We start from the raw sequence: 17,570 nt of genomic DNA, 5'->3' as shown, positions 1-17,570 counted from the left end.
GGAGGTGTGGGCTCAGGGCCCTCACGGGCATTTTAAACCTATGCACCTCTGCTTCTGAGTGACGTCACATTACTTATGGTAATATTCTGGTTTGTGTAAAAATGACACTGCCACCACACTGACATCCTATGAGCTAAGCTGGGATAAAGATCAAGAATGTAGATGTTGGAGGTTGTGGTTGAGGAGGCTGAGACCTCAGGAAGTCCACAGTGAACAGACAGAGAACAGACAAATGTGTCCTTTTCTAAGGCTAAGACACTTTGGCATCTGGTAAGATTTCTTTGAGTTTATTTTGCTTTTTCTTTAAAATTTTTTTCCTTAAAAAAAATAATACTTACAACCAAATTATCCTAACAAGAATTATAGTATACTTACACACACACACACACACACACACACACACACACACACAAAGTTACACAATACTTAGTGACAATTAATACTGTGCTATATCTGTTGGGCAGTATCTAAATGTATCATGTCATTAACCTTTGGGATGACTGATCATCCTGTGGAATATCTGAATATTCTAATGAATTAATCTGAACTCAATCTGAGTCTCTTGAAACTCCTAGGAAGTCACAGAGAAATCTCAAAAACATGTGTTACTGTCATACATAGATCAGTGTGGTAACAGATCACAAATGACAGGTACAGGTCACCTGATTTCTAGGTATTGTCACTTAACTCTGAGATGAGCTTGAGGACTGGATTCAAAGGTCAATAAGATTAGACCATCATTGTCTTCCCTGCTGATGACTCCAGTGGTATTTTGTACAAGGATGCCTAACATTTCCTATAGACAAACAAGGACCATGACTGTGAATCACTATTTAATGGGCTACATCAAGGAGTGAGAGAGACAAGGATGCAGCCATGAAAATGCCCATCAATGACTGGGGTCAGCTGAGAGCCTGTGCTTAGAACACTAGATGCTGAGAGCTGTGTGAGATCAGTCAGGTAAGATTGTGTGTGTGTGTGTGTGTGTGTGTGTGTGTGTGTGTGTGTGTGCATCCAGAAAACCACAGAGCTACTCTGATCCTGCTTTCCCATCACCGCTTCATGGAATTCAGATACTTTTGAACTTTCTCATTTTATATTTTGGAACCAAGGGAAGATTTCTTGTCTTCATTGTACACTAAAGTTGTGATCATATTTGAATGAAAATTTGTCACTCTTATGTATCCTTTTAGCTTTTCTGAGCCACCTTGAAGGAATGACTCTTTTGGGCTACATATTACCTACATAAACTATAATATTCATGATATTTCCCCCTAAAAGTGACTGTGTATAAATGACACAACATCTGCACATACAGATAAGCAAACAAAGCCTTACAGAACAGAACAATCTTAATTATTAAATTGTTTAATAAAATCTCAAATATATTTTTGCTAGGATAAATTGGTCATCTCTCTATGACCACATAGAAAGAATCTTAAATCTATGAAAAAGAGTCCATATCTGTGATATCTAATGAGTAGATTGTACACATGAAAGTGATAAAATTTGTTCTGTTATTCTTTTATTTTAAAAGTATGAGTCTGTGTGGAAATTCAGCATTGGTTTTGAGACATGAAAGTTTCACCCCCTGACTTGGTGGACACAGCTCTGACCTCAGTGAATCCTAAGGCGCTGCTGAGGTTCTAATCTGAGATGGTTCTAATAGGAGATGGTTCTAATCTCACTTAGTGTGCTTAACACTTTAAATGGAAAGAAAAATTAAATCCTTACATCATTCCCCATTATTCCTCTTACCTCTTTCATGTCTCTTCATGCCCTTCAGATTCATGGCTCCTTATTCTTTAATTATCATTCTCTCACACATGTACAAGGGAATAAAATACAAATCCATCCTACAAAGATGGTTTGATATTGCTTGAACACATACTTCTTTCAGGTGTGACCATGTAGGATTAGATAACCACTATGATGCTCACCTTTGGAAAAGACTAATTCTCCCTCTTTCAGCAGTTTACAATTGTGTGTTGCCCTTCATCTAGTGATGGGGCCCCTTGCTATTTCCACATTCACTTTGATGGTCAACTGATGCTGTCATTGTTCAGGTCTTGTTTGAGCAGGAATATTGTTGAGATTTTATCATATCATCATCATCATCATCATCACCATATTTCTTTTGTCTTACACTCCAGATTTTATTCCCCTCCGGGCCCACCCTCTGACTGTTCCACATCCAATACCTCTTTTCCCCGCCACTGTCTCCACAAGGATGTCCCCCTACCCACACCCCACCAGACCTTTAAACTTCCTGGGGCCTCTGGTCTCTAGAGGGTTAGGTACATCTTCTCTGACTGAACTCAGAACTGGCAGTCCTCTTCTGTTTATGTGATGGAGGCCTCATATCAGAGATTTTTTGGGTATATTTTGCATGTCAAATCTAGAAGTCATATAGTTAAGAAGATTTTTAACCTTTGATTGTGTGTCTGTGTTCGGATGTGTGCACAAGAGTACAGGTGCCCTTGGAGGCCAGAGGAGCTGAAGCTGACAGTGGTGATGATTCAGCAGGGATGCTCAGAATCGAACTTGGTGCTTGGCAAGAGCAGTGTGTACTGTTAAGACTTCTGAGATATGTCTGCAGTCAGGTTTGCTCAATTCTTGAAAGTAGTTGCTCACAAATGTGAAAAAGTGGTGGTGTGAATACGGTGTGATCATAAAGTATGAGCATTTGTCTCTCAGAAGGACCCATAAAAGCCCCAGAAAGGTTGTGAAGGAACACGAGCAAAATATTTCTGGTTTAAACAAAACATTGCAGTTCTATACATTTCTTTCTATGTATTTGAAAATTGCCAGGTACCATATCTATGCTGATGAGAAATGAATTTGATTGTACCAAAATAGTGACAATATTTCTGGAGGTCTTAGAATCCATTTTCAAATGCTTGTGTCATATGTCAAAGCAACATCACTGTTCACAAAACTGCATCCAGCTGGATTGAAATGCAGCGAGTTATTTGCCTTAATTTGAGATCCCCTTAATGCCACCTTCACTGGAACACTCACAGTTTGAAATATGGTATTAATAGTTGGTTTTATTCTTAAAGATAAATTCACCAAAAGGTTCAAATGGTAAATTTAATTCTATTGTCCCATTCTTGCAGACATTTTGTTTCAAATTTTATTTATGTCACCCTAACTAACTTGATAATATTACTCTAGTGTCCTCAGCTTGGCCATCTTCCTCCTGAAATGACAATGATGTCACCAGAATCAGCACAAACACTTTTTAGGAATTTCTGACACAGGCGGTAAATCCTGTGACTCTTATGAAATTCAGTCCTTGTAATAATTTATATGATGCTGCCAATATTTAATGCTCTTGCACTAACTTTATTTTTAAAACTTAGTTTTTATTCTTTGACAACATCACACATATTCAATGCATTTGGCCGTTCTTACCCATGGTTGCCCTTCTCCTATCCCACCAATTTCCAATAAGACTGTCTTCTCTCTGCACAAGTTTTCGAGATGTCTTCTGCAGAGAGCTAGCATTTAACATAAATGCAGTGTGGCAATACCATGGTCCACTGTTCATTCTTTGAGGCCCTCTGTATTTTTTTTAATGTTTATTTGAGACAGGGTTTCTCTGTGTAGCCCTGGATGTCATGGAACATGCTCTGTAGTCCAGGTAGGGCTTAAATTCAAAGATCTTTCAGCCTCTCTTCCCCAGTGCTGGGATTAAATGCATGTGTCACTACCAAAAGCTTCTTCTTTTTTGAGATCCCATTTCTTCTATGATGGAATAGAAACAATGCTGTGATTAAAAATAAAAATATATAAGGAACTATATTCACTTTTATTTTGAAAATTGACAAGGAAATAGAGAGCAAGGATTGAGAATGCCAAGTCTCAGCTGCTGATGTAGTGCAGAGTGACATGATTGTAAAGATGGGGGTTGGTGCTGTGTGTGAGGCATGGCTAAGGTGTGTAAGCTCCTAATGATCAAAGCAGAATGCTTACTTGGATTGTAATTGCCATTAAACACACATTATCTGCAAAGAAAGGACTAAGCATTATGGGTAATCATTTCATTTCATTTACTGAGTGTCTGGGAACACATACAAATCTGATGATGTTAGTTCTATTGTCTGCAGGTGGAAGACAAAATGCTGGACACCTCACATGCAATCAGTCTGAACTCAGGCATGTGTGACAATAGCAAGAGCATCATATATTCACTTTGTAGAACATTAGAACATGTTGTCATCTACAGAGTTCATGCTCAAGAGTCACACAATATACTTACACCATCATCACTCATGTTTTCAGTGAACTTTGATTTTCTGTTGGACTGTATTTATAGCCATTCTGGGCCACATGCAGCCCTCAGGCCAATGGGTTGAAACTCTGAGCTAGTCTATAAAAATCGAGTGGCTTCTGCCATTTACATCTTTTAAAAATATTTTTTCATACAATATATTCTGATCATTGTTTTACCTCTATGTCTCCTCCCAGATACACCCACTTTCCCATCCATAAACATTACTATTAAGAAAGTCCTGTACATAAATAAAAACAAGCATGAAAATTAATCAGACCCCAAGTCTGTACTATTCACTGAACTTTTTTACAGTTAGAATTGGCATTCAGAGTGCAAGTTGTGAAGCTTCATATAAAAAATTCTACACTTTTTTTCTTTTTTTCTCTTTCTTTTTTTTTGTTTTTGTTTTGTTTTGTTTTTTGTTTTTTGTTTTTTTTTGAGACAGGGTTTCTCTGTATAGCCTTGGCTATCCTGGAACTCACTCTGTAGACCAGGCTGGCCTCAAACTCAGAAATCCATCTGCCTCTGCCTCCCAAGTGCTGGGATTAAAGGTGTGTGCCACCACTGCCCAGCAAATTCTACACTTTCAATACAGAATATATTTCATGTGCTTATCTACCACCAGGTTAAAAAAAAATAAAAGAATCCGTGACAAAATTAGAATAAAAATGACGAGTGCACCAGTCAAGCTGGCCTGAGGAGGTCAGAAGACAGAACCAAAATTAATATACAGAATTAATGCAATGCATATTGAAACCCCCATGCCATATTTCACATGCTAAGAAAGCAAAACCAAACATTCACATAGCACAACAAAAGTCCATAAATACCAAAGCAGTCCCAAGGACTAAGAACACAGCTGGACATGTGACAACACCTCGTACCTTAACTTATGCCCAGAGCACAGTGATGAGGCAGCCTGGCACTGGTGCAAAACAGACGGGAGGACCACAGAGTACAACAGAGGTCCTGGACAGGAAAAGGCAAAGCAAAGGCTACCTAACTAAGGAGGGAAAAATATCTTTCAAAGAACAGATTCAACAAACAATGCTGGTGAAACTGAAACTCCACTGCAGAGACATGAGATTTGATTCTCAACTCTCACCTTTTACAAAAATCATTTCAAAATTGATTAAAGGTCTTAGGTTATAATTAGAAACACAAAGTTTTAGAAGAAAACACAGAGAAATCCTTTAAGATATTGGGAAAAGCAAGAGGTTTTAGAACAGAACACCAAAGGCAGAAGAACTAACTCAGAATCAACAGGTGAGACTGCCTGAACATAAAGATGCTGTGTAGCAAAACAAACAATCATGGCTGCCCCCTGACAGGAAGCCAAGGAGCCAGTTGTTCTGTTCACAGGACTGCATGTCTCAGCTGTCCCTGTCTGGTGCTGGGGTTTCTGAGAATTCCTAGAGAGCTGCTGCTCTCATCTGTGATGGAGTCCTGAAGAAGTAGGTTCTCCAACCAAGGTACACCTGAGCAACAGGACAGATGTAGCCAGAAAGAACGGGACAAGCAGGCAAAAGCAAGCTTTCTTTCTACATGTCCTTATGTGGGCTGTCTCTAGAAGATGTGGTCCTGATTTGGGGTCCATTTTCCACCTCAAATAATCTAATTAAGATAGTCCCTCATAGGTACGCCCAGATGCTTGGGTTTGGTTACTTCCCAATGCTGTCAAGTTAACAACCATGATTACCCATCACAGGTTATTCTCCAAAATAAATTTAAAAATTTCAGAAACCAAATACCAGAGAAGTAAAACTGCCAATCAACAAATGGGCAATTAAAGGAAATAGACATTTTATTTTTTTAAGCTGCAAAATATTTTTATTGTATAAACAGTCAACAGAGGTCAACAATGCAAATGTTATCTTAGGATATTTCCCCTTGGTTCCTGAACTTCCAAGTTTCCATCAGCATTTCTCTGATTTTTATGGTCCTTTCAAACATGCTTACTGACTACGTGTATATGTTGCTTTGAGACAACACAAACCCATCTGATAGTAAGACCAACCAAAACAAAATGCAGGAACAAAGCCCTCAAGCCATGTTCTACTGTGCTTTTTGTCACATTTCCTACTAAGAGACCTATATAGTTCATACTCTTTCAAAACTGAAAGGTAAAATTAGTACTGTAACCACATAGTGAGATACCAGTGACTCCTCCATTCACAAGTTACAGAATCAAACCCCACTATGTCTGCAGAACTATGCAGATCTTAACATTTGAGAAGAAAGGTGGGGTTTGAAAAGAACTCTGGTGAAGAAAATAACAAAACTAAACAACTTTCAGCCTGCTGGTTTCCCACATTTGAAAACCCAGTTCCGGTAAGGAAATAGACATTTTAAACTAAGAGAAAAAGAATGAATGTAGAAATAAAATCTAATAACTATAACTTTTAAAGTGTTCCATATTCTTCCCTAAATTTAAGATCTACTACTGAGCTTTAGTAATAAATAGTGCATGGTGTCATAAAACCAGACATGTTGATCAACAGAATCTAATAGAAGTTTCAGATTTTAAATTTACAGATCTATAGTCAAGTGATTTTAATTTCAAAAAAATCCTTACTAGGCAATGGGAAAAGAAGACAGATTCAACAAATGGTTTTGGTCTAACTGGATATTTGTAAGTAGAAAACTAGACATCCATATTTATCTATCACCCTCAAAAACTCCAGAGCAAGTGAACCACAGACCCTAACATAAATCCACAAACACTAAACCTGATAGAAAATAAAGTAGGAAAGAGCCTTGAGCACATTGTCACAGGAGACAACTTCCTGAACAGAACACAGATAGTGCAGGCCCCAAGACCAACAGTTAGGACTTCATGAAAGTGACACACTGCTATAAGGCAAAGGAACCTCTCAGACAAAAATGGTACCCTGGGAAAAGATTTTCACTAACTTCTCGAATGGCTCTAGCAGGCCTGATCATGGCAAAGACAAATCATAGCATGACAGACATGGCACTCACAGGGTTTGACTTTTACTCTAACCCCTTGCTAAAAACTGTTAGATTACATTCTTAAGAATTACTCCCACGGTCCCTTACCTTTTTGACTTTTCTCATTCTGAAGGGAAATGGAGGAGGAGTGGGTCTGAGAGGAGTGGATGAGAGGTTGGAGGTGATGGGAGAAATAGAGGGAAGTTAAACTGTCAGGATGTAATGTCTGAGAGAAGAAAAACTAATTCACCAAGCTGCTGTGCGAAGAACTTGACTAGGGTCACATGGGCCACCATGAACTGTCTTATAATTCAGCTGGACTGGCTGAGTCTATAATGTGAATATCAGCCAAGCTAAAGCCTCTCTCCTCAACTTTTTCCTGCTTACATATAACAGTAGGGGCTCTACCTGAGGAACATTGAAAATCAGAGAGATGGAAGGTTTCCAACTTCTTCCCAGTTCTACACACTGCATTCAGAACCCAAGAACACCATGCACATGAAACTGTTGAGACCCGCACTAGTCCCTGTTCAAGCACCAAAAATGTTGAGGCCCGAGCTGCCCCACTTTGGGTGGCCAAAAATATTGCAGCCCTCTCCACTCCAAGTTTGGCGGCCACTGTTTCTCGGCCCAAGCTGCCAGGCTCCGGTCTGCGGGTCAGGGTTCAGCAAGAGAGAGAGTGAGGGCGGACTCAAAGAATGGAGACCAGACAGAGTGTGATTCAATCCTGTTTATTCTTCAGTCTCTCTTCCTAGTCCAAATCCCAAGTCTTGAGTTCCTAGTTCCTAGTTGTACTCCTGTTGTTCTCTTCCGAGTGTCTAATGTCTACTCCTATTCCTAGTGTCTGAATCTCTGTTACTCCAACTTGTTCTCCAAGTTGTACTCTCTAAAGTGTCTGATTCTCTCATCTGTCTTCTGTCTGCCTCTGGCCTTTATATGTCTCACTTCTAAGCCATGCCTTTTGGTCACACCTTTAATCATGCCCTTAGGTCTTGTCTCTAAATCTGATCTCTAAGTCACACCCTTAAGTTCACACACCTTTAATCTCACACACCTTTAATCTCACACACCCAAGGAAAGTCCTGGGTATCCAAAGCAAGATGTTATCAGAGTGTGCTCAGCTGTTGTAGGCTATTGTAATACAAGTCTCATGTCAAGGTATATGGCTCAAGATGGCTGCAAAGCTGATAGCCGCTTTCTGCTAAAAGTCAGCTCCCAACATGAAACTGTTAGAATAAACAGAATTTAATCATTTTTTTTAAAAAAAACATGATTTTTTTTGTGCATTCCAGATATAGATCCATGTGTGTCACATTATCCTGTCTAGAGAAACAAGAATGTAAAGGTGAAGAAGGAGTCTACTTTGTACCTGATACAAAATAAGAGACCCAAATTTGTTGATTGATGATGTCAAGAGATACTTCTAGGCTACATTCCTTGGATCTCAGTTCACAAACTGCCATATCCCTATGTGGCCAGCAGAGAGAGGCAGAGGTTCCTGACAGAGCCAGGGTAGTTGACAAACTGGAGGTCTTGGCTGAGTTTCTCTGTCCATGGAACTCTTGAGTTGGAACAGGACTCATTAGCCTGGCTTAGGTGGCAGGGGTGAGTCCAGGTGACTGGCAGCCCAAGCCTGGCTGGAGTGTGAGGTAGAGGAGATGCCACAGTTTTGGAACTTACAGGTAGAGGAGTGAAAGGCTAGTGTAAATCAGGCCTGAGTGAGGTAGGGATGGGGTAGAAACTTCTGGTAGCTGGAAGAGGTCAGATAGAAAACACTGGAAGGCCAGCAAGGAGGACAGAACTGACTGAGCTCTGTCCTGGCTTCGAAATGAGACCCAGGTGAGTCTGGGTCCATCAGAAGAATGTCTCCATATTGAGACTGCAAACAGAACAGGTGGTGAGAGTCCCCTACCCTGCTAGAGAGGAGGAATGGAAACAGGAAACTGAATGCGTTGCACAGCCCATGGCCTTCTGATTCCCAGAGTCAAATCTCCCTTCACCCCAATGCCTTGTTCAACTCTCTGCCATTGTTGGAGCTGGATGAAGGTAGCTCAGAGATGGAGGAATTTCCTAGGCCCAGAAGATTCATGTTTGGAAGACTAAGTATGAACGAATGAATGATGGCAGGGCATCTCAGTAGTGCTGTGGACTCCTGACGATTGTGTGGTGAGAAAGCCAACCTCGGAGACTTGAGAATTAAACATAGGTGTGTCTGGGTGTCATGGCTCACACCTTTAATCCTAGCACTGGGGGAGCAGAGAGGGGCAGATCTCTGTGAGTTGAAGGTCAGGCAGGTTTACATAGCAAACTCCAAACCAGCCAGAGATATCATATACAGTGATATCATATCTCAAAAATAAAAACAAAGAAACAGCACCCTACCTCCCACCATGTATGGGTGATAAACATGTAGGAATCGTGTAGCCTGAAGTTCCAGTAAGAGGAGGGGCTGGGGAAGGAGGAGGAAGCAAAGCCAAGAACTGACAGGGGAGGTCTGCCTGGACCAGCAAGGTGCACAAGAAATTAAGTGGCTCAAACAGCAAAGTACTTCAGTTATATGCACTCCAGGGGTTATTTATTATGAATTTTCTGCCTTTGCTGCCCACTTTACGGGTTCTTGCCTGAGGTCAGACAGGCTGGTCGGCACAGGTAGTTTAACACCTGTTAGAGCAGCTTCATGTTACTGCTTATCCACGGCAGGAAGTACACAACCTTAGTGAAGATTCCTGAAGAGATCTTCTTGGATTTTACATAGGACAAAACTCCATAAGCTTTGTTGTCACACACAAGGGGTCCCCCAGAATCACCCTGCGGATAGAGAAAGGAAGAACTTAGCCTGGTTCCCTCTGGCTCTGTTCTCCCCCCTCTCCTCCTGGCAATGCTAACTTTAGATGAGAGCCAGGACAAGTTCCAACTTCCCTCAGTACCAGAGCTCCATGGAGGCCCAACATTTCATTCTAGCCCAGTCCTAGTCTTTCCCTGAAGTCCTCGTAGATACTCTGAGTTAATTTATTCTATTTGAGATGACAAATTTTCCCCCAGCTTACACTCTTACTACACCCACAGAAGAAACCCAAGCTGAGGCTTGAGGGTTTTGTCATTCTCACACCTTGCCCTCTCCCAGGACCCTCTCACTCTGGATTTTGTCTGTGAATTGCTTGATCCCCACCTTGGAAGGAGCCTCTATTTTGTTTGGGTCTCCAGCACAAATCTCTGTGGTCTTGGTGTAATGATGGAATCGTTTTTTGCATTCCTTGTCCTCCTGGATGATCAGTTCTGCCTCTTCTAAGAGGGCAGATCCTTTAGTGGCATTGATGGACGTTTTCCCCCAGCCAGCCACACCACAAACATCCCCTGGATTCACCTGGTCACTGGGCTCAGGCAACTTGAGGGGCCTCACAGCTTTAGTCCTCTTGGCCTTGCTCTCCAGCTGATTGGGAAGAGTCATGAGAGACCAGCTCATGAGCCTGCTAGCCTGAGACTCTTTTAAAGTCAGGATGGAAGAGATGGAAGAAGCAGGATCAGAGCAGGAGGGAAGGGCTAGCCCTGCACCAAGCAGAGCAAGGGCACATGGTGGGAGGATTGAGAGATGGGCAGAGGAATGTGGTGGGAGGGGCCAGGTCTTACCTTTAATAGCATGATGTCATTGGAGTGGTCCAGAGGATTATAGTCTGGGTGGGGAATGGCTTTTACCACAGGGATGATCTGCTGAGTCTCCTCCTGTGCATGGAGGTTGTGAGCCCCCAGTATTACTATCATTGAACTGTGGAGAGAGCAGAGTGGAGAGGAGACCTGTGGAGTCAGAGAAGATGCATGCAGTATAGGAGCTGTGAAAGGCAGGGTAGGCAGGGTGGGGCTCTAGTGAGAGGACTTGAGGACTCAGGAGAGCCTCAGGGCTACTGCTATCTTCTTTCCAAGGACATGGGACTACTGGGGATTCCCTCTTGCATCTAGGCAATATGCCATATTTTACATTGACTTTTAATGTGAACCTTCAACCTCAACCACTGCTCTAGTTTGTCCAGTGCAGTTGATCAACTCAAGTGTGCTGCTGGCTCTGACGTCTTACACTTCGATCTTAAATTTACCTCTAATCCAACTCCCATTGTCACAGTCCAGCCTTCTAGTGAGCTCAGGGGGAACATCCACAATAGTAGACTGAAGCTCCTGTGGGATTCTCAGAAGACGTGGGCTAGCTGCTTCTCCTCACCTTCCAAGGCAGTGAGCAGCCGTCAGCACAAAGTAGTCTTGAACCAGGAAGCCTCCGCAGGAACTTTTATTCCCATTAACTTTCAGAAATGTAACTAATGCCATGTAAGGACGGGAGTGGGGCTTGACCTCATGGCCCCCGATGATCTCCTCTGAAAAAAAAAAAAAAACTAGAATATTGGATGTCTGAGAGCAACAGGTAAGGTCATCAAGGCAGATCAAGGGATGGAATGATTGTGGGTCAAATTCGCAAGGCAAACAGGATGCTTTGCACATGGAATAATGTGCTGACTCTGAAGTCTCTGAGTCATGCTCTGGGAAGAAATGGGTAGCACTCGTCCCCCAGCTGCTGCTTTACAAATGCATGGAGGGATAAGCTCTATCTTCATCATGTAAAAACTGAGGGGATCCTGCGAATAGCCATGTTGCTTTTTGTTTGTTAGTGAGTCATCCTAACCCCTGTAGAATTGACTGGTGTCATTTTCTCACATTTTACCCCCACGCCCTATAGAGGTGGATTTCCTAACATTATCCATGTTTGGTACCTAACACATCTTGGGTTCTCAGTAAATGATTTTTGCTGCATGAATGAGTGGCTTGTAGTTAACTGGGGATTTAGTGGGTCAGTGCTGGTGGGATTCAGAGCCAAGGGGATACTGGAGTCATGTGCTGTTCCAGATGGGAGAAGCTGGGACCTGCAGAAGAAGTAGAGAGGCCAACTAACACTAGACTGCAAAGCTGGAGGAGCGTGCAGTGCAGGATCTTGTCAGCCTGGGCTTCTTTCTTCTGCAGGGCCGGGGGTGGACTTAATAAAATTGTGCTCATATTATTGAGCTGCAGGATTTACTTCATTGCAGGCTGGTCATTAAAGCTGACTTTCCCTTGTCTGTAATCAAGTTAATGATGTACTCTTTGTATCTTTGCATTGTCTGCCATGTCTCTAAGGATGATCCAGTCTCCAGTTGATTAAAAAAAAAAAAAAAGCTTAGAGAAGCTAGTGCTTACTAATTTTTCTGTGAACATCTCCCTTCCTGAGTTTTTGTTGAGAGGGTAGCCTGTGTCATATTTCTAAGTCTAGGTTTGATATGGGACTTGAGGCTCAAAAAGCCTCTGGATTCAGTGCCAGGACAATGCCTGACTACTGCTGGGCAGAAAGTCAGTAGAGGTGTAATGGGATGGTATCTCTGCCACAGGGGTGCTCACTCACCTGCTCCATCTCCTAGTGGCAGAAAAAAGGTCAGGAGAATCAGGACTGGTGGCATCCTCCCAGGAAGGCTGCTCAGTTGAAGGAGAGCAGAGTAGACACAGCCCTTGAAAGGGGAGAAAGGAAGTGTGGGCTCAGGGGCCTCACAGGCATTTTAGACTTATGCATCTTTGCTTCTGTTTGTTGACACATTACTTAAGGAAGTTTTCTACTTTGGATAAAAATGACACTGTCACCACACTGACCTCATATGAGCTAAGCTGAGACAAACACCAAAAATGTAGAGGGTTGAAGGTTGTGGTTGAGGAAGCTGAGACCCCAGGAAGTCCACAGTGGCTTCACAGAGACACATGTGTCCTTTTCTATGGCTTACACCCTTACACCTTGCATCCTGCTAAGATGAGTTTGGATTTTTTTTTCTTCCTTCCTTCTTTATCCTTCTCCTTCTCTTCTTCTTCTCTTCTTCTTTTCAAAATAATACTGACAACTAATTTATCCTAACAACAATTATAGCATACTACGCATATACTCACAGTGTTATACAGCACTTAATTAGTGTTGATACAGAGCCTTATTTGCCTGGACAGTATGGCAATACACCATCTCACTGACCTTTGGGATGACTGATCATACTGGAAAAATCTGTTTAAATATTCTGGTGTATTAATCAAAGCTCAGTCTGACTTTCCTAAAACTGCTATAAGTCACAGTGAAATCTCAAGAGCAAGTGTTTGCCCCATATCCACTAATCACATGCTACTCTCATACATAGTTAAGTGAAATAATGGAACACAAGTGACATATATACTTCATCTGTTTACTAGGTATTGTCATTTAACTCTGGGGCAAGAGATTCAGGACTGAATTCAGTGGTCAGTAAAATCAGATCAGCATTGGCTTCCCTGCTGTTGACTCCAGTGGTGTTTTGTACAACGCTGCATTTCCTGTAGACAAACAAAATCATTAGATTTGGAATGATTATTTAATGAGCTAGATCCAGGAGTGAGAGATGCAGAGATACAGCTCTTGAAATGTCTGATCTTGAGCAGAGAGAGCTGAGAACCTGTGCTTAGAGCACTAGATGATGAGGGCTTGTGAGATCATTCTGGGAGGTGAGACAGACTGGCCTTGCCCTGAGCACAGGTGTGAGTGTGTGTGTGTGTGTGTGTGTGTGTGTGTGTGTGTGTGTGTGTACATTCAGAAACCCCTCAGAGCTACCCTGATCCTGCTTTTCCATCACTGCTTCATGGTTTTCAGATACTTTTAATTTTCTATTTTATTTTGGGACTATGGGAGGCTTTCTTGTCTTAGTTGTGAACTGAAGTCCTGATATTAATTGGATCAAAATTAGTCATGTCATCAACAGGTATGCAACCTTTTAGCTTTTTTGAGCCACTTTGGTTTGGGTTTTTTTTTTCCTTTTTTTTTTAAATTGGATAGTTTATTTGTTTACATTTCAGATGTCATCCCCTTTCCCCATATCTCCTCCCTAGAACCCCTATCCCATCCCTCTTCCTCCTTTTTTCTTTTATACCATTTTAATTACATGCAAGTATTAAGGTCAGTTCTAGATTGAGGAACTAGCAATACAATAGATGCAAATAGTCAAAATTTCGTGAACATTCCTGTGACCACTGTTTCTAAGGGCTTATCAGAATGACCAAAATATCTGAGCCAACTTCCCTGTCCTAGCCCAAAGTCATTTTCATGTCTGAAGCCTACGTCCTTGTTCTAGCCTAAAATATAGATTCCTGTGTGAAATTATTTCTTTGTTCTAGCCTAGTGTCAGATTCCTGCCTGAAGCCTACTTCCTTGTCTTTGGCCAATGTCATATTTCTGCCAAGCAGCCCATTTCCTTGTCCTTGGCCCATGTCAGATTCTTGCCAGTCAGCCCTGAAAGCTCTCTGCCTCTCTCTCTTTTTAATTTCATAAATAAGACTGAGCCTATCTTAGGTTGTTCTGCTAAGAATGCCTTCCTTACTCATTATAGAATATGTATTATCAAAAGCAATGCACTTCTGTCTTAGGTTGGTAAGGCTCTGTGCAGAATCTTACCCATCCTTGGCTTGCCAACCTGTTAATTTAATATCTTTGTCTGGGAGTCTATTTTCAGGTTCAAGCCATATACTCTGACTGTCAACATGTTGATGTCATTAAAGACAAGCTTTAACATGATGTGCAATGATAAAATATTTCTAGGGCAAAAATCAAGCTATATATGGCATTCTTGAAGCTTGACCAAAATAGAAATACTGACCTCAGGCCATGGGCAATTTTATCAGCAGTATCTACTACATCAACACTCAGCAGAGCAGCATTCTTTAAATTCATAAGCTCATTATGCAAAGTTAAAACATCCAGAGAGGTGTTAGAATTATGCTAAATACACTGCAAGTATATTTAAACTTTTTCCTAATTATAATGACTACCATTGTAAATTTTAGAACTAACATGAATCTGATGGTATTTGGCATGACACTTGAGATGGCTCCTTACTCTTAAACTCTGAACCTCCTTCCAATAATTTGAATACGATAAAGAGCATCAATCTATTGTTCTAAATGACTATCTAAATCCTCTTGTATACTCAACACATTAGTAACATTTTTGCCTAAATGATTAACAAAAGTAGCTGTCTTAACTTCTTTTGTCAAAGCAATTGCAGAAGCAGTGGTGCTAGCAATTAATGTAATTAAAGCTAGACCAGTCCAAGATTGAATCCGAATAACTGGTCACATTTAAGAAAAATACAAGAGTCATTATAACTTCTCTTTTTGATTCTCTGTTCCACAAGGTCTGAAAACTTGAGGCAAGGCAGCTTGTTCTACCAGGGGTATGGGTAAGTAATGATGGGTTGGGAACATATGTCCAATACAGCTTCCAGTCACCATTGTCAAGTCTGAGACACTGTAAAGTGGTAACTCCTTTGGGTTACATATTACTTATACAAGCTACAATGAGCATAAATATTTCCCCCTGAAATGGACTGTGAATGACATATCTGCACACATAGATAAGTTACTTAAAACCCTTATAGAACAGAATACAGAATAATCCTCATTGTATCAGTGACCACAGAGAGAGAATCTATTAAAACCATAAATCAGGATCCATGTTTTTGATATCTAATAAGTAAAGTGTACACATGTAAGTTATCACATTTGTTCTGGTATCAGTCAGTGGGACACAAGTAAGCCAATGACAATGTTAATGTGAGAGAGCTGGCCCTGTACCTCATTTCCCAAGGGTTGTCATGGGAGCGATCTCCTTACTCACTATCCCCTCACCACCTGAGGCAGGTAGGTGAGCTGGCCTGAGACCTGGAGAGCTGGCCCCAGCCAGCATAGGCTGAAGCACCAGGAACGGAGAGCAGGGCCTACCCCTGGTCTGGGCAGCACAGTAGAGCTGGCCGCCATGTCGAAGGCATCAATAAGCAGCTGAAAAGATGTGAAAACAGAACAGCTAACCTTGCCCCTTGGTGCCTGCATCATTGGATGAACTAGCCAGGGAAGTGCAGGAGAGCTAGCCCTGGTGGTATGCATACAGGACTGCTGGTAGGCTGAACATCTCAGTAATCTTCTAGAACCAGATACAGGACTTTGAGTTGGCCCATCCCAACATCTACCCAATCTATAAACTGCTGGAGCATGTGAAAGGGCTCAGTCCTATAGAACCATAGTCACAGGATCTCCATGGCCCAGGGCAACAACACAATATCAGAGAGGAGCTCTCATGAGGATCCAGTATAGACAGTGAAGCAGAAGACAAAGGCCTTAAAACAGGCCAACAGCTGATTTCAATGAACATTTGCAAGTAAAGACGTGTGGACAAAAGGGTAGACTGTGCGACACATTGTGACTTACTACAGCTTCCATGACAAGATTTTAAAAATTCTATCTCATTTTTATTTTCTTTTTCTTGGATGGGATTTACACAGCAGAGGGTAGATAAGAAGGGATGAGAAGATGAGTGGGATTGAGGTGCATAGTCAATAAGTTAAAAAAGAAATAAAAATAACAATTAGTTTAACATACTCTTTCATATCTCATGTCCATCATGTCTTCAATCTTCCACAGCTCCTTAGTTTTACCTTTTTCTTTCCTTGCATTATTATCCATTATTATAATAAATATATTATACTATAGTCTCATGTTTACTAGTTTATGTATATGCTATCTTATTAGTCATATTCAATCTGTGGTTTACTTCTCTCCAAAGTTTCAAGATATTATAAAAGGAAATCACAGAAAATGATTCAAGATGGAAAAATGTTTCCTGTTCCTGCACAGGCAGAACCAACATTGTGAAAAAGTCAATACTGTGAAATTAACATACTGAATTAACGCAAAGCATATTAAAATTCCCATGTCATATTTCACGGGAATAGCAAAGAGTTAAAAAGAAAGGTATAAAATTGCCAAAAGTAAGCAACTTTTGCCACTCCCAACCCCTGCAATCATTAATGACACACTTTGCTGCCTGTCTAAGTTTACCTTGTGATGCCAGGCTGGACACTGGAAGTAGATATTAGCTGGTAAGTAAAGAATAATCATGCTATAATCCACTGACCCAGAGAGGCTAAGTGAAAAGGAGTGCTCTGGGAGGAATCATGGATCTCTTCAGAAGAACAAATAGAATAGATTTTTGCAGATGGACTGGGGTAGGTGAAGATGTGTTCAGACACAATCACATAGAGAGGGTGGAGAAGGGAGCATATACTGGGAGACTGCTGGAATTGGACTATGGGGAGCAGAGTAATGCGGAAACCTAGTGCACTAGAAACTCCCTGGAATCCATGAGGGTGACTCTAGAAAAGTAATCCCCCAAGTAATGACGGATATGGAATCCAAACCAGGCAAGACTTCCAGTTGGGACTGGAACATTAACACAGCCACAAAACCTTTGATGAACAATTTGTCTTGGCTA

General features: G+C 41.4%; 1 protein-coding gene across 1 annotated transcript; it reads right to left on the bottom strand.

Moving 5' to 3' along the window:
• Positions 1 to 9,830: 9,830 nt before the first annotated feature.
• Positions 9,831 to 12,723, bottom strand: LOC117705515 (granzyme E-like). Its single transcript, XM_034498221.2, has 5 exons — positions 12,648 to 12,723; positions 11,442 to 11,592; positions 10,859 to 10,994; positions 10,401 to 10,661; positions 9,831 to 10,039 (listed from the first exon to the last, which is right to left on the bottom strand). The coding sequence occupies exons 1-5, from the start codon at positions 12,700 to 12,702 to the stop codon at positions 9,896 to 9,898; spliced, it is 747 nt and encodes a 248-aa protein (XP_034354112.1). The 5' UTR covers positions 12,703 to 12,723; the 3' UTR covers positions 9,831 to 9,895.
• Positions 12,724 to 17,570: the final 4,847 nt, after the last annotated feature.

This window comes from Arvicanthis niloticus, chromosome 3, assembly GCF_011762505.2.
Source record: "Arvicanthis niloticus isolate mArvNil1 chromosome 3, mArvNil1.pat.X, whole genome shotgun sequence".
Taxonomy (NCBI): Eukaryota; Metazoa; Chordata; class Mammalia; order Rodentia; family Muridae; genus Arvicanthis; species Arvicanthis niloticus.
The sequence above is the reverse complement of the archived record's forward strand: the minus strand, read 5'-3'. Positions and strand labels throughout refer to the sequence as shown.

Bases quoted from the DNA above. Each gene is read 5' to 3' on its own strand.
- LOC117705515 (XM_034498221.2), bottom strand. From the start codon at position 12,702: ATGCCACCAGTCCTGATTCTCCTGACCTTTTTTCTGCCACTAGGAGAT. The intron at 11,593-12,647 runs GTGAGTGAGCAC...TTTTTTTTTCAG, and splicing joins GCCACTAGGAGATGGAGCAG to AGGAGATCATCGGGGGCCAT. The intron at 10,040-10,400 runs GTGGGGATCAAG...CTCTATCCGCAG, and splicing joins AAATAGAGGCTCCTTCCAAG to GGTGATTCTGGGGGACCCCT.